This window comes from Bos javanicus, chromosome 11 (genome assembly GCF_032452875.1).
Source record: "Bos javanicus breed banteng chromosome 11, ARS-OSU_banteng_1.0, whole genome shotgun sequence".
In the NCBI taxonomy this organism is placed as follows: domain Eukaryota; kingdom Metazoa; phylum Chordata; class Mammalia; order Artiodactyla; family Bovidae; genus Bos; species Bos javanicus.
The window spans coordinates 19,125,761-19,150,792 of NC_083878.1; the positions used below are offsets into that span (position 1 = coordinate 19,125,761).

At 44.3% G+C, this 25,032-nt stretch overlaps 1 protein-coding gene across 3 annotated transcripts in view; it reads left to right on the forward strand.

Annotated features, from left to right (window-relative positions):
- CRIM1 (cysteine rich transmembrane BMP regulator 1) overlaps positions 1-24,532 on the forward strand; it is a 209,101-nt gene extending 184,569 nt beyond the window's left edge. For 2 of the 3 annotated variants that reach the window (XM_061432066.1, XM_061432064.1), the window contains 4 exons: positions 10,019-10,213; positions 17,891-18,010; positions 20,480-20,667; positions 21,978-24,532. In XM_061432066.1, the coding sequence (XP_061288050.1) occupies positions 10,019-10,213; positions 17,891-18,010; positions 20,480-20,667; positions 21,978-22,154 (680 nt within the window). In that variant the 3' untranslated portion in view covers positions 22,155-24,532. The remainder of the gene's footprint in view (positions 1-10,018; positions 10,214-17,890; positions 18,011-20,479; positions 20,668-21,977) is intronic. The other variant, XM_061432065.1, reaches the window with a different exon arrangement.
- Positions 24,533-25,032: the final 500 nt, after the last annotated feature.

The following is a 25,032-nucleotide window of genomic DNA, read 5'->3' on the forward strand; positions in this document are numbered from 1 at the left end:
TTTTTTCTTATCTTAAAAAGAAGTGAAACAGCAAGGGTCAAGCGGTGGGAGCGGTCGGTTCAAAAGGAGTTCACATTTCAAAATCTTATCACTTCTTCCTCCTCTCTTTTCATATAACCAGAATCAAGAAAAAGGGGAAAAAAAGAAAAACCACACCGAATTTTCCAAACTCTATCACTGAAAGAGATCACATGTCTTTTATTGTAGTCAGAATGCAAGATAATGTTGCTTCTGTTTGAATCCAAAAATATAAGATGTATGTCTGATCGTGCCGTGAGTTAAACACCCACCCTGCGACTCACAGTGCTGATACTGATGCAGAATTAGCCTCCATCCTCTAGCAGGGAGGGACCTTTCTTTCTGATAGAGGCTAAAAGTCATTTCAAACCAATCTAGTGGATAAGGCAGAGGCCAGACAGACCTAAGGAACCAAATACCAAAGCTGACCTCAACCAAGGAGTGGCCATAAAATAGTAACAGTCTTCCTTGCTTGTTTCAAAATTTGACTCTGGATGTCCTTGCAGAAGAAAAATTCCAAAGCCATATGGAGCGAGGGCAGTACTGCTGGAGTATGTTTGTAGCTTTTGACAATGACTGTTTTAGAAGGGCATCACGTTTGTTTGAGTATATAGCTCCTAATGTGTTTGTTTTAAAAATAAGCCTTATTATACTAGTGTCATACCTCACGCTTTCCTTGGAACATTCTTCTCTAATCCTCTTCCTTGAGAGAGAGAGGAGTGTTAAATAGGAACTACCCTGAAAAGAACCACGAGTCCTCAGTAGCCACTGTATCTCCAATCTTGTCAGGACTGTGCCGATGTCTGATACAGTCGGTTGAAGGGTAATCTGCCTTTGAAGGCAAAGACATATGTACATGCTCAGTCAACTCTTTGTGACCCCATGGACTGTAGCCCTCCAGGCTCCTTTGTCCATGGGATTTTCCAGACAAGAATGCTGGAAGAGGTTGCCATTTCCAGTATTTCCTCCTCCAGGGGAGTTTCCCAATCTAGGTATCGAACCTATGTCTCCTGCATTGCAGGCGAATTCTTTACCTGCTGAGCCATCAGGGAAGTTATAAAGACCTCTTCCAGCCTCATCAGATGTTGGGGCAAGAAGCCTGTGCCCATTCTCCAGAGTCATGAGCAGTAGCCACTTTTATTTGTGTGGCCCAGATCCCTGCCCAGGAGCATGCCCCCCTGAGGTTATCCCACTGGGGACACGGCAGGCAGACGGTACGCAGCTATGGAGGTGTGTGCGGTTCCCCTTCTGGCCCTGCCACTTCCTAGTCATGCATCCTGCACAAGTTACTTATTTTTTCTGTGCCTCGGTTTTCTGTGGAATTCCAACATACCCTGTTCCATTGGGTTGTGGAAAGCATGTGAAATTGACTCGTAAAAAATGCTCCATTAGGGAATTCCCTGGTGGTCCAGTGGTTAGGACTCTGTACTCTCACTGCCAAGGGCCTGGGTTCAGTTCCTGGCGAATTAGGGAACTGGGATCCCCACAAGCCTTGCAGCACAGCCAAACAAACAAAAAACAAAAAGCTTGGTTAGCGCCATGCCCAGGACAGAGTAGGCGGTCAGTGAGTGGAGGTTATGATTATTATTAGGTATAGAAGAATAAACCTAATGTGACTGTCAGCATAAGCAGCTATTTGGAGTCATGAATACAACAGAATGAACTGGCACAACCCACTCGATAACCAGATATAAACCATTCGATGCTTTTAGTTGGATAGGTCCCATGTCTCTATTTCTATATCCCTCTTCAGTCTTAAAACTTAAAATGCTTTGATGTGGACTTTCAATTAGGCTGTGTTGTTTTCCCCCAAAAACTACAATGACTTGATTGATTATTTATAACCTCAAATCGGGTAAATTAGCCACCATATCTCCCTGTAAATCACGTCGTTTCTAAAATTTATTGACAGAGCTTTTCTCAAATTGACCCAAAGGTGCCGTGGGAGAACGTGATCCATCCAAGAAAAGAAGTGAGCATGTGAGAAATAGGGACATTTGCAGCAACATGGATGGATCTAGAGATTCTCATACTAAATGAAGTCAGATGGAAAAAGACAAGTTTATGATATTACTTCTTTGTAGTATCTAAACTCTGACACAAACGAACCTGTCTACGACACAGAAACAGGCTCACGGACGTAGAGATCAGACCTGTGGTTCCCAAGAGGGCAGGGGCTGGGTGGGGGGGTGTGAGGGGGTGTTGGACTAGAATTTGCAGTTGGTAGATGCAGACTATTACATTTAGAATGGATAAACAACAAGCTCCTACTGTGTAACACAGGGAATTAAATCCAATCTCCTGGGATAAATCATAATGGAAAAAAATATTTTTTAAAATGAATGTATGTATATGTAAAACTTCGTCACTTTGCTGTACGGCTGAGATTGACACAACGTTATAAATCAGCTATACTAAAATTTAAAAAAAAAGAAATAGCACCGGGATCCATCAGTGACACTGAAATTCACAACATATTTTCAGGCCTCTGTTTAGATCATTGGCTTTTCAGATGAAATTTGGTCTAAAGAAAAGATGTTTCTATAAAGCCTCATTAACCAAAATCTAATTAACTAAAATCTAAGCTAGTCTAATCTGGGCCACATAGCAGCCACCCTGGAAAAAATTAGTCAAGGCTTTTTTCAAAAACAGGAGTCCTCATTTATTTCACATGAAAATTCCACAGAGTGGTGACCAACCCACATCCTAAGTGTAGCTTTGTTTTAAAGTATATTTGAAGAAACAAACAGTACTGTTATGAAATATATTGATTTTGTACTTGAACTGATCAGATTTGAGGATATCACAGAAAACCACCCGCTGCAAGCATCAGGGGGAACTTTTTTCTTTTGAAAAAAGAAAACGGGGCTTGTCCTGGACTGAAGTCTGCATCCTCAAGCCGGCCGGCCCTGATGTAAACTGTCCACTGCTAACCATGGCTCACCCCGGGTCAGCACGTTGGATTCAGCTTGACCTCCACCTGAAAAAGCTGGAAAGCCCAAAAGCCGTCCACTGTTCAGAGAGGCCCAGGCATAGTCAAGACCACAGGAAGAGGACTCTGTGTGTTCCTGGGAGGGTAAGAGAGGGAGCTGTTAGGTAGAGCTCCCAGGCGGCTCAATGGTAAAGAACCTGCATGCCAATGCAGGAGACCCAGGAGACGTGGGTTCAACCCCTGGGTTGGGAAGATCCCCTGGAGGAGGAAATGGCAACCCACGCCAGCCTTCTTGCCTGCAAAATCTCATGATCAGAGGAGCCTAGTGGCTACAGTCCATGGCGTCACAGAGTCGGACACGACTGAACATGCATGTAGGCAGGGCAGGGAAAGAGGTTTGCTTTGCAGTCAGATGGAGGCAGGAGTAGATTCAGGCTCCACTGCCTGCCGCTTGATTACATTAGATTCCTTCCTGTTGCTGAACCTTAGGGGCTATTGAGTACGGTGCCTGGGTACCACAGATGCTCAACAGTTCTCTTCTTCAGTGCTTGGCCCTAAATCCTCCTTTCAAAACCCTCTGTCTTATCTCTGCCATTTGCATCCTCGGACTTGCAGTCTGTAAGGAGATCAGCTGTGAGAGTGCTGGGCATATGGATCTTAGATCTTGCTGTGTGGCCCAGCTGAGTTCTGCACACAAGCCCGAACACTGGTTTTAGACTTCTGGGCAAGCCTTGAGACATCTCGTTCCTGCAATCAGGTTCCTCTAAAAGATCTTTTTTGGATCCATGTGTGCGTGCTCAGTCGCTCCGTTGTGTCCTACTCTCTGATTCCCTGGACTCACCCGACAGCTTCTCTGTCCATGGAATTTTCCAGGCAAAAGTACTGGAGTGGGTTGCCATTTCCTTCTCTAGGGGATCTTCCCAACCCAGGGATCGAACCAGGGTCTCCTGCATTGGCAGGTGGATTCTTTACCACTACACCATCTGGGAAGCCCCAGTGAGAGATGCATTCTCAGCTCCTGCTTTCCACCAGCAGTTGACTGGCATCTGCCCACCCCTCGCCTACACCCATTGTTTGAACCTAATAAGAGAGCTTCCTGACCTCAAATCAAAGTTAATTCTGTTGAAAATGAACTGAAGTTGAAGGTGAGATGTTTCCAAGACAATGTGCTGAGAACTTGAATGGAATAGAGATAAATTGGTAGAAGCAACTGGATATTGGGTCCATGGTAGTCAGCCCCCTCCCTGGAGGGGAAGAGCTTCATTATGACCCCTGAAACTCTTGGGGCTCCACCATCCTGACTCTGCCTTAGCACCTGTGCATAGAGCCTGCTGCAGCTTCAGCGTGTTGGGTCCCAATCAGTGGCTTTCACTGTTTTGTTGTCATATTGCTGCTGTGAACTCTTCATCTTCCTTGAATTTAGAAAAAGACTTATTTTTGTAACAAAATCAAATGAGAAAGTTTAGTTTCATCTAATATGTAGTCAAAATTCTTCATTCATTCAACCCATTGCCTTCCAAAACAGCCAGAGTAGTTTCTCTGCTTTTATCATTTTATGAATACTCCTTGGGACAGTGATATCATACAGTAAGTTACTGATTGAGTAGTTACAGAGACACCAAGTTATGCTGCAGCTGAGCATTTGATCTCTGGCATGTCTTCCATGGTTTCATTTCTTTTCTTGCAGTCCATTGAAATTCCTCAGAGTGGGTCAGCAGCCTTCAGAAAGCACCACACATGTGACCATATTCTTTAGAAGCAAGCTTAGACTAAGCTCTTTCCTTCAGTGTGTGTGTGTGTGTGTGTGTGTGTGTGTGTGTGTCGGGGTGGGAGAGGCGGTGTTGGGGATGAGGGGGCAGGTGGGTAATGCATGGACATGTCTGTTTGAGATAGTTTAATATTTTTGCCTTTATCAAGAGTAACTCATAACCATTGCAGGAAAAAAAAAAAAAGAAAAATTCACCCTTGGTTCTAACGGTTACTTACTGTTAACATTTTTCTTTCTTTCTAGACAATTCTATATTTTTCTTTTTGTGATTGAGCTTATACTACACATGATGCACTTTAATAGCTGCACAGTATTCTTTCATATCTGGTTGTACCATGAGTCATTTCAGTAGTCCCAGGTTGTTGGACACAGGTTTTTTTTTCACCCCTAATTTCTTGCTATTATAAATAATATTGTGATGGACGTCTATGTAAACAACCCATTTGAAGTCTTTTCTGATTATTTCTTTGGGACAGCTGACTGAAAATAGAATTATTTGATCAAGGACGTTTAAGGTTTGCAAAGATACATGAGGGGTACTGCCAGCTTTGCCTGTTACCCCACATCTTCACCACCGGGGACTAAAACGTGCCCCCTTTTACTTCAGGTCAGGCAGTCGCTCAGTCATGTCTGACTCTTTGTGACCCCATGGACTGCAACACGCCAGGCTTCCCTGTCCATTACCAACTCCAGGAGTTTGTTCAAACTCATGTCCATCGAGTCAGTGATGCCATCCAACCATCTCATCCTCTGTGGTCACCCTCTCCTCCTGCCTTCAGTCTTTCCCAGCATCAGGGTCTTTTCTAATGAGCCAGCCCTTTGCATCAGGTGGCCAAAATATTGGGACTTCAGCTTCAGCATTAGTCCTTCCAATGACTATTCAGGACTGATTTCCTTTAGGATGGACTGGTTGGATCTCCTTGCAGTCCAAGGGACTCTCAAGAGTCTTCTCCAACACCACAGTTCACAAGCATCAATTCTTTGGTGCTCAGGTTTCTTCACTGTCCGACTCTTACATCCATACATGACCACTGGAAAAACCATAGCCTTGACCTTTGTCGGCACCACTTTTACTTGTTGAGCCCCAAATCAGTTCTGCCCTAGAGGCAGCTTCATGGTTGCGTTCATACAGAAAAGCAGAGAGTTTGAAGGTTAACCGCTGCACCGCTGATTGACCCACTGGAATATCTGGTTTGATAAGGCTTGACGAGGTCCTTGACAGGCTCACAAGCTGTTTATTTCTTAAAGCAGGAAAGTGACTCATACGTTGGAATTACTTCTGCATCACTTCCCATTCAGGAAACAGAGTCATCCTTCACGCCTCTGTCCCCCCACCATCCATATCCTGACCACTGTTTCTTAGAAATCTCTCTAAACCTCGTTTTGCCTCTCACCATCTCTGTATCCGCATTACCATCTCTGTCTCCACATCACTCCAGGCCCGTAGAACATCCCTGTCAACAGTGTTCCCATCTTCCTAATCCCATTTAGGCTTCCGTACTGTCATATTCCTGGAGAAGGCAATGGCACCCCACTCCAGTACTCTTGCCTGGCAAATCCCATGGGCGGAGGAGCCTGTGGGCTGTAGTTCATGGGGTCTCAAAGAGTCGGACACGACTGAGCGACTTCACTTTCACGTTTCACTTTCATGCATTGGAGAAGGAAATGGCAACCCACTCCAGTGTTCTTGCCTGGAGAATCTCAGGGATGGCGGAGCCTGGTGGGCTGCCGTCTATGGGGTCACGCAGAGTCGGACACGACTGAAGCGACTTAGCAGCAGCAGCAACTGTCATATTCTAGGGTTCTCTTCTTGAAGACAAAACTGATTAAGGCCCCTCCCCTGCAATGCAGGAAGGATCTAAATCTGTCATCGTTCTTCGTGGCCCTTTACAATCTGACCCCCACTTCATCTGCAGCCGTCCTGCCTGCAGCCCTGACACCTTTCACTGTCCTTCTAGTGGGGCAGGCTCTTGGGCACACCACTGTCTGCTTTCAGTACCTTTCCTTCCAGCTTCTTCATCTTCTGCTCATCTCTCAAATAAAACTAAAACATCAAATCCTGGGCAAAGCCTCTCCCAGTTCTCCCAGCAGAGTTAGTTGCTCTGCCCCCTGAGTTGTGTTCTCCAGCTCCGCGTTGAATTCATGAAACAGTGGCTGCTGCGTGGTACCTGGTGAGGAGTCCCAGTCACCATAGCCTTTCTCCCCCACTTTTGCTCAGTCCTCTGGCTCAGGGTCCAGGTCCTGTCTTTTTTCCCATTGATGATATATGTTTGTAGAATAAACGAATGAATGTCTTTATAATGTTTACACAATTACTATTTTAATATCTTAATATTATAGATAATTTTAACCTGACTTGTATTAGCGTTAATTAGTTAAATGTCTTAAGATGTGATGGGTGTTTTTGCCTCGATCTTAAGAAAATACAGACCAGTGCTTGGCCTTGAGATGAACTTCTTTTATTAAAATGACTCCTCATCCTTTCTGTGGCTCTTTCTCATTGTCTTCTGCCTCTTCTCTAAGAAAAGAACTAGCAAAACACCTCTAGGAGGAGAAACACAAAGTAGATAAAGTGATGGATGAGATGAGGTGAGCATTGTAACCTTCTCCTCGAAGGTTCTTGCACAGTAATGCATTACTCAAATTTTATGCAGTGATATTGGTCCATCGTGTGAGCTGTTGCAAGGTGTATGGAAAATGTAATCAGTAATATTGCTTTATGAAGGAATGCTTCCTTTCATAAAGAATCCTCTGCATAATAGACTCTATAGATTTGATGGCGAATTTAATGTCCTCAATCAGGTGTTGGCTCGAGGTCAGTGTATTACTTGGATTAAGCTCATTAAGTGATTCTGCTCAGCCATTCGCTGTGTACATTTTGGGTATCTTAATAAAATCACCTCCTCTAAGGATTTCAGATTAGTGAAAACTTCTGCGATGAGTTTGATATGAAAGCCTCCAAATGAATTTTTAAGCTTAGTGGTCCATGGACCAGAGCCCTTTCTATGGAATATTCCCAGATACAGTGAAATACATTTTTAAAGAGATATTGAAAAAGAATTTCTGCTTACAACTAGAACTTTTATTTTTCACACAATAGCAGGATACAAAATCAAGTTCCCACAGACTGTGAACTAGAGATACTGGAACATATCCAGGGATTAAAACAAAGGTACAAAAAATTCATGGTCTAAAGATATTGAAATCATACAGAGTCTCTTCTCTTATTGCTGTGGAATTTTTACAACTAGAACTTAACTGTCTCCCTTACTGAACCTCAGGCAACAATAATGACAGAAATAGTGAAAAAGCATTGGGAAGCAGAGAGATCATGCATTTAAATACTTGACAGACTCATTTCCACGATTACTTATAACACTCCATTATTGACCGAAACTTCTGTCTTTGGCAACACAAAATATTAGAGTCATGAGACATTATTGGTGCCATCCATCAGGGGCATATGCTTGAGGGATTGGTAAGAAGAGGATATGGATTCCAAAGACATATTTCTGCCTGTAATCCTTCTCTGGAAGAGCTCCATGGGAAGCTTCCTGCTGGCTGTTCACAGAGCGATTCCAGCCGCCCGGGAACACTTGACTGCAGAGGGTGTGGGCCTGGTACCCTGCACAGAAATGTCCCTCCTTGCCCTCAGGCATTGTGAGTTCTGTCCTTTGTGCCTGGGCAGCAAACACCGCTCTGGCCAGACCTTCCTACACGCCTTCCAGGGAGAAAGTGAGCTCCCCACCCCACTTCTTTCCTAAGGAACTTTCCTTCCAGATGCTTTTATAGTTTTTCATTAACTAGTGACCAGTGGTGATGGGCTTCCCAGGTGGCACTAGTGGTAAAGAACCTGCCTGCCAGTGCAGGGATGTAAGAGACATAGGTTTGATCCCTGGGTCAGGAAGATGCCCTGGAGGAGGATATGGTAGCCCACTCCAGTATTCTTGCCTGGAGAAGCCCATGGACTGAGGAGCGTGGAGGACTACAGTCCATAGCGTCACAGAATCGGGCATGGCTGAAGCGACCTAGCATGCATGCAGTGGTGAGTGGAGCTACCAGTAGAAGCTGAGCATAGAATTTCCCCAGGTTAGTATAAGTCGTCCCATTATCAGCCTGGCCAGTGACAGGGAGGGGCTGCCCCACCCCATCCTGTGTCTCTCCATTGATTGACCCCATCTCTGCTTTGCTGGTCATTGGGCCCCACTCTGAGTTCTGGAGGGAATGTGACCACTAGAAATAAGTTCAGATAAACCAGGAGAAGGTGTTGAATCAAAGAGAAAGGAACTTTCAAGGAAAAGGTTGGGGGAAGGAGGATACAAGGACAGCCGGGAGGGACAGAGGAAAAAGCAGAATGTGTTACACTGTAAATTCTTACATCACCCTGGTGGCTTAGATGGTCAAGAATCCGCCTGCAGTGCAGGAGACCTGGGTTCAGTCCCTGGGTTGGGAAGATCCTCTGGAGAAAGGCATGGCAACCCACTCCAGTATTATTGCCTGGAGAATCCCTGTGGACAGAGGAGCCTGGTGGGCTACAGTCCATAGGGTTGCAAAGAGTTGGACATGACTGAGCCAATTTTGTGTAAATTCTTATATACAAAAACTGACTCTTAAAAAATGTATTGTTTTCACAAACCATGCTTTGCTGGAAATAATAGATTGAGATAAGGTTGTTTTTGAAGTAGGAATGTCCTGGTTGATGAGAGGGAAAAGCATCCAGCATTCCTGTAAAATGAAGGAAATGGTTATCTCAGTCCGAGTTCCCTGCGGGAGAGCGCAGGAAACCTGCCGGCTCCCTGGGAGAGGCCATCGTCATTCCTTCCCCTCGCCTACATCATCTCATTGCAGAGAGTAACTAGAGATGGAAGTTGTTTCTATAAGGATACTCAGCTGGACTTTTTAATCTCTTTCCACCTGGAACAAAACCTCTGAACACGTCTCCTTACCTATTTGTGTTTTAGTTTTTTCACGTGGCATGTCCAGCCATACAGTGATTGAGTTTGTATGTTTTGCGATGGCAGTCCAGTGACTCTTGGCCAGTGAGCACGTTTCCTGGCTGGTTGCTGTAATTACCACCCTGCGTCAGCCTGGATGGCCCTTGAGCAGGTTTGGGCCACAAGATGAGTGTTCCAACGAGTCTGCTGAACCAGGGGACTGGGGAAGCGGAGCTTTCACCCAGCGCTGGGCCTCCCAGAGCGTGCCGTGATTGCGTGGTGCTATCCCCTTTACGTCTCAACTATGTTGAAAAGTTGTGCTTGTCACATGGAGTGACTCCACCGTGTGTCCTCTTTTTTCCCTAGAGGACACAATCCCAAAGAAGGTGGTGTGCCACTTCAGCGGGAAGGCCTATGCTGACGAGGAGCGCTGGGACATTGACAGCTGCACGCACTGCTACTGCCTGCAGGGCCAGACCCTCTGCTCCACCGTCAGCTGCCCGCCGCTGCCCTGCATCGAGCCCATCAACATGGAAGGCAGCTGCTGCCCCATGTGCCCAGGTATCTTAAGCTGCCACCCTGCCACTTTTCATCCTGTGATGTTGATTTTAAGAGCAAACTAGAGCAGACTGAGAGCCTCCTGGACCCAACGCTATGAAACTAATTCCTTTGGCCCAGAGAGAGACATAGAGGGTAGCTTGAGAGACTGTGACCTCCACGTGAGCCCCTGATTTTGGTTCCATGCCGGAATTGCTCTGGTTCTTCTGATTGGCGTTCTCTAAAATGTCAGTGGCAGGCCTGATGGTTATACCCTCGTGCATATTAATGACATCTGCCGTATCCGAGCAGCACAGTTTGAGGGCAGTGTTGGCTGAGCCTAGTGACAAAGGTCCATGATCAGACACAGTAGGGGATACACTTGCCAGCTCTTCTAAGGTGACTGTCTACCAAAACCAAAATGGAAGAGCTGCATTTAAAGAGTACGATCCTGGCCCAGTCTCTTTAGTGCATCAGTTCCGGCAGTCCCAGGCTGTCTGCCCTGAACTTTCCATCTCTTCCCACCGAGGACAGGAACCACAGGGCACACCCCCAGCTGGCTGTCGCACACAGATCACTTGTCTACATCTGTTTCCACATCCCACCGTTCACATCAGCCCAGTAATCCGCCTCCCAGTTTAAACCTAAGCCCCCCTCAGCTGCCCAGATCCTCCCCCAGGCCTTCTGGATTGCCTGCCCGTGTCTCCTGCCAAAACAGCTCCTTTGTTTTCTGCCCCTCTTCCCAGCAACGCAGGGCCTGAGCCCTTGTCAAGACAGTCTCTGGGCAGTGTTTCAGATCGAAAGCCCTGGACACACAGACCACGCAGGCAGTCCAGACCACACAGACCGAAGAGAGGGTTCATTCTAGGAGCCTAGGGAGCTCCTTAGCGAGGCGAGAGCCCCTGCATCTTCACCCCGATTCTGTGTTTCCTTGTAGTACTGCATTAGAGACTCTGGCTCCGTGCAGCACAGTGGGCTAGAGGTCACGGCAGCTTAGAAGGGCATCAGTGCTGCGCACTTGTGAAATGGGACAGTCAGTTAAATCTCAAGGGTTTCATTGAGGTCAGCACAGGTTTGCCTTTTGTTTAGGTGCTGTGTAAGCAAGACAATTCTAAAAATGTCCATTTATCCCCTAAAAAGAAGGGGATACTTAAAAAGGGTCAGGAGACTGAGCCCTTTTCAGATCCCTCCGTTGGGTGCTTTTCATGGTTTAGTCCCCTTGGCCTTGTTTATGATGTAGACCAATGGTCAGAAGGTCGCTTCCACGTTGTATCGATAGATGTGCACATTGGAGAAACAGAATCTGCAAGTGTTTTGCATGAGAAGTATGAGGAGAAATGTATTTCCCATCCAAGTTGCTTTATCTAATACGTTTCACCTGATTCCCGAGTTTCATACCAGTTTTCCTAGTAATAGGCTTTTAATGATCTAAATGGTAAAACTTGATCTTACTTATTGAACCAAGATTCATTTCATGCCTGCTCAAGTAAGCACTGCTTGAGGCCTGGGGAAGACAAACAGTGAATCCAACAAGTCCCCATCCATACAGAACTGAGGTTTTCTTAGGGAGACACAGGCAGCAAACAGGGAACAGACACATGATGAGGCCACGGGCCGCAGAGCAACTTGCAGCCAGCCCGGTGTGGGCCGGGGTCTGGGCAGAAGGGGCGGGGTGTTTGGATGATCCAGAAACCCCCACAGATTGGAGGACATTTATAAGGGACCCAGAAGGATGGCAGGAATCATGGGTTAGGGGAGAACCTCTGCACATAAGCAGGATGAGAGCCCGGTGGGTGGGAATATGCCATGGATGCTCGGAGAGAGACAGGGAGGCTGTTTGGGTGGGACCCCTTGAGCAGGGAGGGTAACCAGAAGCAAGCAGAGAAGTAACCATGCACCAAAATATGAGATCTCATGAGCGATTTTAGAATTTTATTGAGGTAAGATAGAAACTCTGGAGGGTTTTGAGTGGAGCAATGATGGGATGTTTCTTGCAGAAGTGGAAGCCGAGACCAGGGAGTAGATGTGAGGTGGGAGAAGTGGCTGGGTTCTGATTCTAGTAAAAGAGTAGATTCCATAGGATTTGAACACGATGTGAGGAGTAAGAAGAAGAGGAGAGACACCATGAACAACTGTAATGTTTTTGACTAAAACATGGAGTTGCAGCTCTGGTGTAAAATCAGTTTTATTTGGGCATTTTTTTAGTTTGAAATCTCCATTGGACACCTGAGTGGAGGCAGTGAATAGACAGTGAATATCTAGAGCTCAGGAGAGAGACAGGAAATGTTTCTATAAACTTGAACATTGTCATAGATGGGAGGTTTTTAACCCTTGAGACTGGACGAGGTCACCCAAGAAGTGAATGGAGATAGAGAAGAAAAGGGAGTCTGGAACTGAGCCCAAGAACCCTCCACTTTTGGGATCTGGGCAGGTCAGGGATAGAAAACAGAAAAGGAGCCCCTGCCCCCTGGGGAGACACCAAGAGCTGTGACCTGGGAGCCACCTGGAGAAAGGGTGGGGGAGTGGGGTGGGTGACATCAGGTGAGAAGTCGGGACTGACCATCGTGCATTTAGCGTCACCCAAGTCATGGCTCAGACGGTAAAGCGTCTGTCTACAATGCGGGAGACCAGGGTTCAAGCCCTGGGTTGGGAAGATCCCCTGGAGAAGGAAATGGCAGTCCACTTCAATACTATTGCCTGGAAAATCCCATGGACAGAGGAGCCTGGTAGGCTAGTCTGTGGGGTCGCAAAGAGTCAGACGTGACTGAGCGACTTCACTTTCCCTTTTTAAGTCATTTTGACGAGCCATTTCCCTACAGTGGTGGCAACAAAGTCTGCTTAGATGGTTTCAGAAAGAAGGGGTGGGTGGTGAATTGGAGACAACATCTCCATGATGCTGTCTGTAGCATGACACATCTCAGCTACAGACCACGGTGCTCAATTCACAGACAGGATTTTCCTGTGGAGTAGAGGGGTCTGTCTGGGTGGCTTTCACTTGAAGAAGGACTGAGCTGGGCCTTGAAGGACAGGCGGGCTCTCTTCATTGGAGTGAAAGAGTCACCTGATCAAAGACCCTGAGACGGAGGCCAGATGCCCCTGGAATAGGGAGTTCTAGTAGCAGGAGGTAAGGACAGAGAAGACAGCTTTGGTCAAGATGCTTAGGGCTTCAATATTCAAACATAGAGGTAGATTTTGTCCTTTATCCTTCTCGGGAGGCTCCTTTTTAAACAGATGAGACACAAGATCATGGAGGTGCTCTGGGGAGCCTCACGGCATCTGCAGGAGGGGCTGAAGCCGGGAGAGACCCCGGGCCAGGACAGCTGTGACCTGCCTTATAGACGCCCCAGGTGTGTGATGGGAGGACCCAAGTTCAGGTGATGGTGGCAAGAATAGAGGTAGGTCCAGTCTGCTCGACTGCGAGTGTGATAGAAGAGGGAATGCAGGTTTCACTGGCATCTGTTCACAGCTGGAGGTTTCTCCAGTGACTTCTCTGTCAGCGTGCACTGTTGGATTGGAACTTAATTTCTGTTAACTCCCCTTTCTGCTTCTGATGTATTATTGATGACTCATTTTTCCATTTTATCTGCACACATTTTGTAGTCAGTTGAGCTCTGCCGCTTCACGTTTGACTAAGTGTGGCCTGCCAGGAAGCCTGGGCGCCTGTCCCAATTTCTCGTGGTTCAGGCTACTTGGCTTTGCCCCCTGCACACATCAGCTGACATTCTGAACAGCCCTGCCCTTACCAAGCATTTCTTCCTTTTGCCACCCCTGGACATGAGTAAAAGACTTGTGAACTGGTTTGCTGGTCCCATTTTATAGAAAACTGAAGGTCAGAAAAGTTAAGCGAATGATCCAAAGCCATGCAGCTCGTTAGCAGACCTGGGAGTCCTGGACCTGGGTTAACCTGGAGTTCCATCCCCACAAAAGTGGTGTCCTCACCTTGCAAGTCCCAAGCACCCTGCCCCATATTCCAGAAACAGACATTTTAAGGAAGGTAAATCTTACAATGGGCCAGGTCGGTGCATCTGAATTTAAAATATGTCGCCACTAAGTTGTCTTAGGTTCCTCTGAAGTTCAGAGCAAACTGGAGCCCAGTTGTAATTCTTAATTGTGACTGAGTGCCGTGATCTGGGCCTCTGGCCAGGGGAAGGTGTGTGTCACTCCTCTGTCATCGACAAGGCCAGCAGCTTTATAAAGGGCTCTTGCAGTAAATGTCAGAAGGGTTCTGTTTGAGAGTTGGGGTTGTTGCAGTTTCTGGCCGTGGCAGGCCTTGGTCTCAGCATAGAAACACAGCAGCACCCACACTTGTTTTTGTTTCTCCAAGCATTTTTTTTTGGAAAGATTTATCCTTTTTGGCAAAAATGCTCAGAGGTGGCTTCCCTCTTAAATTCACATTAAAGGAAATGACCCTCTCCCCTTAGACCCAAGAGCTCTGAACTGAGCTTTGAATATTTGGTGATAGAGGAGGTGGTATGGGTGGATTTTAATCAGAGCTGAACTGAGTTTAGCAGAGCAGGTTGATCCAGAGGACAGGCTGTGAGCTGCCCAATGGGGAGATGGAACTCATCACGGGAGGCCCATGAGGGCAGAATTGGTCTTGATCATGACTATGTGCCCCAGACTTAGCCCAGTGCCTGCCACGTAGGAAGTTTTGATGAAATGTTGGTTGAACGATGGTGATTAAGTAACCACAGAGTAAAACAGTCCTCCTCCATCCTGGGCAGATCCTTCCAACATTCCCAGCCATCGCAAGGTAGAGCCTTTCTAAGCACCTGGTGGAAGAGAACGCACACTGTCAAGCCTGTGTGGTGTGGAAGGTTTCACTGAAATCTACCTCCAGGCAGGAAGGAGGCACAGGAATTTCAAAGTTGCTTCTCTCTGCTGCTGTCACCCAGGAAGGCTCTGAGCTGACCCCAGCCCTGGGGGACTCTGCAGAAGTCTTTGCTACTTCAGTTCAGTTCAGTTCAGTCGCTCAGTCGTGTCCGACTCTTTGCGACCCCATGAATCGCAGCACACCAGGCCTCCCTATCCAGCACCAACTCCCGGAGTTCACTCAGACTCACATCCATCGAGTCAGTGATGCCATCCAGCCATCTCATCCTCTGTCGTCCCCTTCTCCTCCTGCCCCCAATCCCTCCCAGCATCAGAGTCTTTTCAGTGAGTCAACTCTTTGCATGAGGTGGCCAAAGTAATGCAGTTTTAGCTTTCGCATCATTCTTTCCAAAGAAATCCCAGGGCTGATCTCCTCCAGAATGGACTGGTTGGATCCCCTTATAGTCCATGGGACTGTCAAGAGTCTTCTCCAACACCACAGTTCAAAAGCACCAATTCTTTGGCGCTCAGCCTTCTTCACAGTCCAACTCTCACATCCATACATGACCACAGGAAAAACCATAGCCTTGACTAGATGGACCTTTGTTGGCAAAGTAGTGTCTCTGCTTTTGAATATGCTATCTAGGTTGGTCATAACTTTTCTTCTAAGGAGTAAGCGTCTTTTAATTTCATGGCTGCAGTTACCATCTGCAGTGATTTTGGAGCCCAGAAAAATAAAGTCTGACACTAGCTGCTGACATTCACAGGTTTTCTGTGAGTCTCATGATAGCCCTTTCTCCTGAGGCAGCCCCTGGGGTGATAAGGCAGCTCAAGTCTGTGTGTTGGACCAGGCAGGGCAGGGGCTCAAGACACCATAGCAAAGATGTCATGTAAATGTCAAGGGGCTTTCTTCCCAAATTCCTCCAGGAAATTCATATCGTATTTCAAGATGTCTCAGTGGGCAAGCTAAACACCATCCCCACATACAGCCTAGAACCACCAAATCAGGTCTAGCCCGGACCTACCAAATCAGGACCTGTGAGCAGGTTTTATAAGGCCTCGGGTGACTCAGATATGATAGAAAAGTTTGGAATCACTAGTTGATACTCAGGCCCGTGCTTCTGTAAATGAAAATGTTTTCAGTAAACTCTCTTTTTTATTTCAGTGAGTTGTTGAACCTTTCAAAACTCTTAAGAGTGAGTAGTTCTTGTCATGTCTGAGTACATGCATGCTAAGTTGCTTCAATCGTATCTGACACTTTGTGAGCCCATAGACTGTAGCCTGCCATGCTCCTCTGTCCAGGGGATTTTTTAGGCAAGAACAGTGGAGTGAGTTGCCGTGCCCTCCTCCAGGGGATCTTCCCAACCCAGGGATCAAACCCATTGCTCCTGTGGCTCCTGCATTGCCTGCAGACTCTTTACCACTGAGCTACTGGAGGAGGTCTTGAAATTTAACTAAGAAAGTTAAAGCCAAAGTGACTTTATTCCTGGGGACAGTAGGAAGACCTGGGTTTTGGATTCACAGGACTGCATTTGAAGCCTGGCTGTGCCGTTCCTGGATGCATAACCTTGGGCAGTTAATGCACAGTGGAAGCTGAGTTCATACTCTCTTCTCTGTCACTTTTCACTTCTCTCAAATCTGTCTTTTTTAAGGTTCACTTCTTGAAAGACTAGTAACTTTGGGATAGCCATCGATCACTCTAAGCAGAAATATTCTAACTTATAAAAACATATTTCATGTATTTTGGTCTAAATAAGGCTGTTTATTGGGCTTCCCTGGTGGCTCAGATGGTAAAGAATCTGCCTGCAATGCCAGAGACCTGGGTTCAATCCCTGGGTCGGGAAGATCCCCTGGAGGAGAGCATGGCAACCTACTCCAGTATTCTTGCCTGGAGAATCCCATCGACAGAGGAGCCTGGCGGGCTACAGTCCATAGGTTCACAAAAACTCAGACACAAGACTGAGCAACTAAGCACAGCACAGCACAAGGCTGTTTTATTAGTATTGAGTATCGCCAGTGTTGGGTAACCTTATTATAAAAACCAGTTAATAATACGGCAGGACTTGGCCAAGAAGAGTGTTTGATGCAGATTTCTGTTGTCATATGTTGGAAAAAGAGGTTCTTAAGAATTATTTCTTTAAAAAGTTGGCTAATTATTGTTAGCCAGATGAAGTTAGGAATATATTCCTGATATTTGGGGTTAACAAATATATCATTCTTCTCAGTTTTGTTTCATGTTGTAGTATCTTGTTGATCAAAGTGTCTGTATGATTGAGTTAGATAATATAAGCATATTTACTCAAGTTCAGTTTCCAGTCTACATGGTTCCAGGAGTAACAGAGCAGACATGTAAGACTTAAATCAGGCAGCACCGTATGAGGTCTGCTGACGTCCATTCCTTTTGAGGGGAACAGAGTGAAGGGGAAATGAATAAAGAATGAAGGTGCTTTAACTTTTTCACTTCCTGTGACATATTTCATATAAATGATTCAACACTCATGGATTAAAGAGCAACAGTTATTAAAGTATAATTTAGCTGATGGAAAGTAAAAGAAATCCTTTCATTTCAGCCAGTGCCCATCAGCTTGCACAAATCTGTAGTCAGCAGCATTTGTTAGGAAAAAGCAGAGCTTTGGAGTTTGGTGGAGGAGTAAACTTCTTCTCCCCCTTTTAAATGGCTGTAAGACATGTTTCCCACGCCTGCAAAGGCAGTGAGTCTTGGGCATTAATGCTGTCAGTGCAGAAGCTGCATCTTCTGTGTCCCAGGACGTGTTGTATTGTGTTGTAGTGAACTGAATGCACCATCTACCTGGGTTGAGGAGACAGAAGTTAATAAGGCGCTCCCCTCTAATCATCTCTTACAAAAAAAAAACCTTCCCTTCTTTTTAGAAATGTATGTCCCAGAACCAACCAATATACCCATTGAGAAGACAAATCATCGGGAGATTGACATGGAGGTCCCCCTGTGGCCCACACCCAGTGAAAACGACATTATCCATCTCCCCAGAGGTGAGTGCCAACGCCAGCGGATATCAGAGTCTATTTCACTGCAGGTGCTCAGTTAATGCACAGTGGAAGCGGAGTTCGTACTCTCATCACGTTTCACTTCTCTCAAATCTGTCATGTGTATGATTTACTTTTTTTTTTTTAATTTTCAAAACTTCTTTTGAGTAACCTATTAAATCACATGTCCAAGTAATCTCAAACAACCAGTCCAGGAAAGACCTGCTTGGCTGTAACATATTTAACAGCCTGGGATGATGAAGTAAGTCTGCAGATAAAATGCCTCTTTTCCGGCCCCACATGCTCAGAGACTTAGTGATAATGGAAAGAAGTATGTTCCTGGTCATAAAAGCTTGGTATCTGGAATTTCTAAGCCATCTCTCAAATGTATGTATGTGAATAAACTTTGTAAGCGTAGTAGTAATACATTATTCACCTGCCCCTGTGGACCCTGTAAGCATTTATGCATTAAGATTGCCCTCTGCCTCTGGGCAATTTTCACTCTGAGAGTTCAGTTTATTACTGATAATGTTGGTTTTCCCACTCATCAGGCTTTTCCATGCTTCTTTTTTTCTTGCTCTGTGCTTTTAGTTGTGTGCAATAGAGATGTTATTCTGCCTCTCAGCAGCTAAGTGGCAAAGCACGGCCAAGTTCCTGTCAATCTTAACCTTCTATCTAGAAGTAGGTCTCTTGATCAAAATAGAGTAAGCTTGCTCTTAGCCATGACTGAGTACTGCCTCCTGTCTACTCCAAGGACATTTTCAAAATCATTGTTAAGACAGTTTTTGTTATTTCTTTTGGAAGAAATTAATTCATTGCTTGAGAGAGTAATGATCGCTTACTTTAGATGTTGTGTAAGTGTTATGCTTGGATCCAGCCAGATGACCAGAGAGCCAAATTCCTGGACCCATGTTTTGGCTCCTTATATAATTGCTGACTGAAAGGCGCTTTCCCATTATGTGTACAGTCAGTCAGTTAGTGCCTGCTCAGTGCCACATACTGCTCTGGGTGCTGAGTTTTGGCCACAAGAATAGCCCTTAATTATTATGTTGAGGACTCTGAGTTACATAGTGGTTGTGCTATAAAGACCCTTAGGAGAAATCCCATGTGTTGGTACCAAGGAAATCTATGCTTCTCCTAAGCAACTGCTTTGTTTTCATCTTAAAGATAGTGTGAATCTTATTGATGGTGCTTGTTTCCATTTTTGCTTTGGCTGCTAGAAAGCTTAAAGCTAAATTTTATGGCCTGCTTTTAGGCCGTAAAACAATTTAAAGACAAATTTTTTTTTTTTTAAACAGAGCTCAACTGAAACTTCATTTTTCTTTCCCCAAGCCTCAATTTACTTTATAATCTTCTTATATGTCATATACTCCTAAAAACACTTCCAATATCGTTTATATTGTGGGAAGCTAAAAGTTCATTCTTCATTATATATTTGCACCCTGAATTCATCAATAGATGTTTATCTTTTTTGCATTTTTTTCATGCTGATAAATACGTTTGCTTTTTTTCTACCTCCTATAAAGTATTACCATCTATGGTGGCTAAAATGACTAGGAAGGGTTTCTTCTTTCCATCCCCCCACAAACACACAGAAGTATATTAATAAAAATCTGAGTTTTAAATTAAAGACAGTATTAACATCACAAAACTGTGCCGCTTCATGAGCTGAGTCTTCAAAACAGTTCAAAATCAGGTCCTTTTGATTGTATGTGTTCCGCATCTTTCACTAACCTGATCCTGACTACAGTGGTTTACTTCAGACAAAATAAGGACATTTTCAGAGTGCTCCTGATTGCTGTATATTTACCTTTGTTAAAGAATGGTGATTTAAAAGAATGAAAAGACCCATCGTCTATGAGAGCGAAATTAAATGTCCCTTATACAGGAAAATGATCTAACAGGCCCAGTGAATTTTTATTGTTTATGAAAAGTAAGGCATTTTTGCTTAGAGCTCAGTAAACTGAAATATCAACCAACAGACCAAGCTTTTGATCCTGGCTTGGTTTTTACAAGTGCACTAATTAGTCTTACCTATTACACTAAGTAGAAGCGTGTACTTTGTCCTCGCCTCCTGTTTACTAGTATAAATAAGCAGGGAGGAAAGCTGATGTTTCTGTTTCAGAATCTTAGAAGGACCATAAAGGTTAGCATTAATCAAAATATTTTTAAGTCATTTTTTAAGTCTACGTAAGAACCTTTTCTTGACTAGCTAGAATCAGTATCATCCTGCCCAGTTGTTAAACCTTCTCACCCTAATATTTCCTTTTTTACATCCATCCTAAGAGTTCTGCCCTTTCATAAGAGCTCTATGGATCCACATTAGACTTTAATCATGTTTTAATCATGTTTTAGCCTTAAAGTACTGGGAAGCAATAAAACCAAGCCACTGATCTCTATTTGCAGTATAATTAAGATAAGCCTTAAAAATTCTGGTTTAGGTAATACATGCATGTGATATCTTTTTTCTCCTAGACGTGGGTCACCCCCAGACAGATCACAGAGAGAATACCAGGCTGAACTCAGAAGAGTCTTCGGTGGACTCCATTGCCTCAGTTGTGGTTCCCATAATAATAGGCCTCTCTATCGTAATAGCATTCCTGTTCATCAATCAGAAGAAGCAGTGGGTACCACTGCTCTGCTGGTATCGAACACCAACTAAGGTATTGTCCTGACAGTTTCAACCTCTTAAACAATCAAACTAGGAAAGCCTCCATGCTTGTGTTTTCTTAATTGCTGGATATCTGCTCTACCAGCCGAATTTTACTTTGCTCTTCACGGCCTCAAATGTACATCAGGCTGTAATGATCAGATATATAGTACTTGCCTGGGGCTAGATCAGTCACTGAATGAATTCTCCATCATCCATCGGTTAACGAACCCGACCTTTTTCACAAGTCCAATTTCCTGAATTTAAAGTTTTCAAATAGGAATCAATCCAGGGGTATTTGTTTAAGTCATTGTTGTTTATATTAGAGATTAAAACTTGATCACTTGGTATTTCTCAATCATCTATCAACATAGATGGTTGAGGGTAGAAGGTAACACTCAGAAGAGGGAAAGAGGAGAGCTGAAAGCTCATGAAGATGTACAGAAGTCCAAAGGACAGAGAAACATGTCAAAGGCAAGCAGAGAGGAGAAGGGCAGCAACAGACAGAGACATTGTGTGAAATAATACCAGACAGGGTGGAGAAAGAACATGTATTTGCTGTCAGTACAAAGGGCTTCAATCTGCCTGTTTTAAAAAGTAGGAAGTAATTCATTTACTCAAGAAAAAAAGTCATACAACCTTAAGAATTGAAAACAGCCATTTTATCATCCAGATAACCCTATCACAGAAAATTTATCAGATGGAATAGCCTGCCTCTGATTTTTTCCAACAAACACGCAAATTGCCGCTGGGTTGGGATACAGGGCTGTAGAGGACAGTCCCCACCTGCGTGTGGCTGGAGACAGAGGGACTGGCCCAAACCGGGATGCTCATTCTACAGCCTGAGTGATTCAAAATGGTCCATTTATCTTAACAGCTGCCTCCCTGGTACCTTCCATTCATCCTTCAACTCAAGGACTGATCTGTACTTCAAGGATTTGAAAATAATTAAGTCACTTCAGTATTTTCTCAGTGCCTTTATCTCCTCCTCGACATAATTTATTGGCATTTTACCTTTAAACACAGTTTTTCAGTATCCCAGTATAGTTGGTAGGACTTCCCCAGCAGTTCAGTGGTTAAAGTTCTCTGTTTCCAGTACAGGAGGCACAGGTTCAATCCCTGATCAGGGAACTAAGATCCCGTGTGCCATGTGGCATGCCCCACCCCCCTCAAAAAGAACAGGCTGTTACCCCATGTAGTCCGCTCATCCATGTACTGTGATGCTGTTATCTCACTTGAATGAGGCCTAGATATCTGTTGATTCAAGATACATAAAGCAGCTAATTCTTTATGTTTTTTTTTCCCCCTCCTCCTATGAAATAGCCTTCTTCTTTAAATAATCAGCTGGTATCTGTGGACTGCAAGAAAGGAACCCGGGTCCAGGTGGACGGTTCCCAGAGAATGCTGAGAATCGCGGAACCAGACGCGAGATTCAGTGGCTTCTACAGCATGCAGAAACAGAACCACCTACAGGCAGACAATTTCTACCAAACAGTGTGAAGACAGGCGGCACCAATGAGGTTCTGAAAGACAGAAAAACGACTCAGTCTGCTTTTTAAAAAGTAAACTCGAATTCGTGCACTTGCTTAGTGGATTGTATTGGATTGTGACTTGATGTACAGCGCTGAGGACTTCCTGGGCTGGGCTCTGTCGGCGGCGGCATGCAGAGCAAGCATTCCCACTCCTCCTCAAGATCACTGACCAAGTGGTGTCTTAGAACCAAAGGTTTCAAAGTTGCTAAGATGTATTTGCTTGTAATATAGCTGTAGAGAAACTTGGGGGCGGGGACAGTGAGTTTGGTTGGGGAGAATGGGTGGGAGGGGGGCGGTGGTGGAAAGACACAGTTGGTCAGCTCGGCTCGGGGAGAAGTCCAGTCCAGTGGCCCAGAGGATATCCTTTCCTGTTGCTTGGAAGACTGCACTGGTTGCTGCAAAGCTCAGGCCTGAGCGAGCAGGAAAACAGGCCTTGCGATCCTTCTGCCTGTAACCACCTTAGACTACCAGACAAAAGCACCAGACCCTTTTGATAGCCATCCCAGGCCTCAGGCCACACGCTTCTTTTCTATACAGTCACAGCTGCAGTAGGCAGTGAGGAAGCAGGAGGCGTGGGGTAGCCACGTTTCTCTAAAGCGGGTGATTAAGGATCTACACAGTTATACTTTTTGCTGCTTTCTTTTTTCTTCCGAGCCAATCAACCAGTTCCTAGCAGAGTCAGCAGATGATCAGGACCTGAGTCGTTTCTTGATGTGAGCACTGGAGCTTTTCTGCCGGCCACATGGCAGGAAGGAGGAGAGGGTGAGGTCACCAGGCGTTTCCAGGGCTACACTTCCTTGTTGTCGCTTTCTTCTGTTCTGTTGTTGGTTGTTCATAGTTTTCGTTGAAGCTCTAGCTTAAAAAGAAACTTTTTTTTAAAAAAAAAAGACTGTTTGGGGATATTTTTTTTTCCTTCTTATATACTGAATCTACAAAATAGAAACTACTTCATTTTAATTGTATATTATTCAAGCACCTTGGTTGAAGCTCAAAAAAAAAATATGCCTCTTTAAACTCTAGCAATTATAGGAATATTTATGTAACTCTTATGCTTCAGAAAAACAAAAGTATTTGTGTGCGTGTGTATATAATATATATATGCATATATATTTATACACATACAATTTTATGTTTTCCTGTTGAATGTATTTTTATGAGATTTTAACCAGAACAAAAACAAACAGGCATTCCATCACAAATTTTTGACTAACACAAAATCTCATTCTACCTGCAGTTTAGTTGGGAAGAGAAATGTGTGTGTGAGTGTGAGTGTATGTGTGTGTATGCACACGCCTTGAGCAGTCCGCCCCATACCTGCCATGGAGAAGGTATTCCTTTATTAAATTCTTCCTCATTTGGATTTGCTTTCGGTTTTCAATTCGCTCACTGGCCAGAGACATCGATGGCAGTTTTAGCTGCATCACTAATCAGCTCCTGGATTTTTTTCTTCTTTCAAACAACTGTTTGAAACAACTACTGGAATATTGTCCATAAGAAGCTGGAAGTTTGTTGTAGTTTGCCTCAGATATAACTGACTGTATACTATAGTGTTAAACTTTTCAAACAGCTCTTAGCACTTTTATACTAATTACCCATTTGTTGCATTGATTTTTTTTTCTTTTAAAAATGCTTGTTGTGAAAGACACAGATACCCAGTATGCTTAATGTGAAAAGAAAACGTGTTCTGTTTTGTAAAGGAACTTTCAAGTATTGTTGTAAATACTTGGACAGAGGTTGCTGAACTTTAAAAAAAATTAATTTATTATTATAATGACCTAATTTATTAATCTGAAGATTAACCATTTCTTTTGTCTTAGAATATCAAAAAAAAAAGGAAAAGAAAAAGGTGTTCTAGCTGTTTGCATCAAAGAAAAAAAAAAAGATTTATTATCAAGGGGCAATATTTTTATCTATCTCCAAAATAAATTTGTTAATGATATGCTACCAAAATAGATTTACATCAGCCTGATTAGTATAAATTTTTGTTGACAATTAACCATTCCTGGCATAAAAAGTCTATCAAAAAATTGTAAATGCTTGCTTTTTGTTTTTTTCAATCATGGCCATATTATGAAAATACTAACAGGATATAGGACAAGGTGTAAATTTTTTTTATTATTATTTTAAAGATTTGATTTATCCTGAGTGCTGTATCTATTACTCTTTTACTTTGGTTCCTGTTGTGCTCTGTAAAAGAAAAATATAATTTCCTGAAGAATAAAATAGATATATGGCACTTGGAGTGCACTGCAGTTCTACAGTTTGTTTTCTTCAAAAAACAAGGCTGTAAGAGGATTACCTGCAACTTGATTCTTGGCAGCAAATAAACACTTTGAATCCAAATCACATGATGTCGCTTTCAGAAAGATTCTGTCTGAGATGTGAAAGATGACTCATCCTTTTATTTTAAGGTTGCCAGTTCCATGAATCTCCAGCATCACAAACAGCCCCATTGCTTTGCTCAGAAGGCAGGCCTTTCCCAAGAAATACTTGTGAGACAAAAAAGGGGCATCCCCGGACCCCAGTGCCCACCGCCAAGTGTACAGCCCAGGGAGGCTGCTGTGAGGGAAATTTAAAACCTACCTGTTGTCAGTCACCAATCAAATATGCCCGTCTCATCATTAGTGTCATCCATCATGTGTAGGAGAAGAGCTGCAGTGGGAAACTCTAGGGTTTACTGCTGAGGAGTAATGAGGTTACCAAGCAAAATCAGGGAACCCTCATTAAAAAGGGACTTTGAGTTGATCATAAAAAATAGCATTCTTTTCATACAGTTCAGATGCATCAACTTAAGAAGGAACTATAAACAGACTACTGTTGAGTGGCTTCAGAAGACAGCTCTTTTG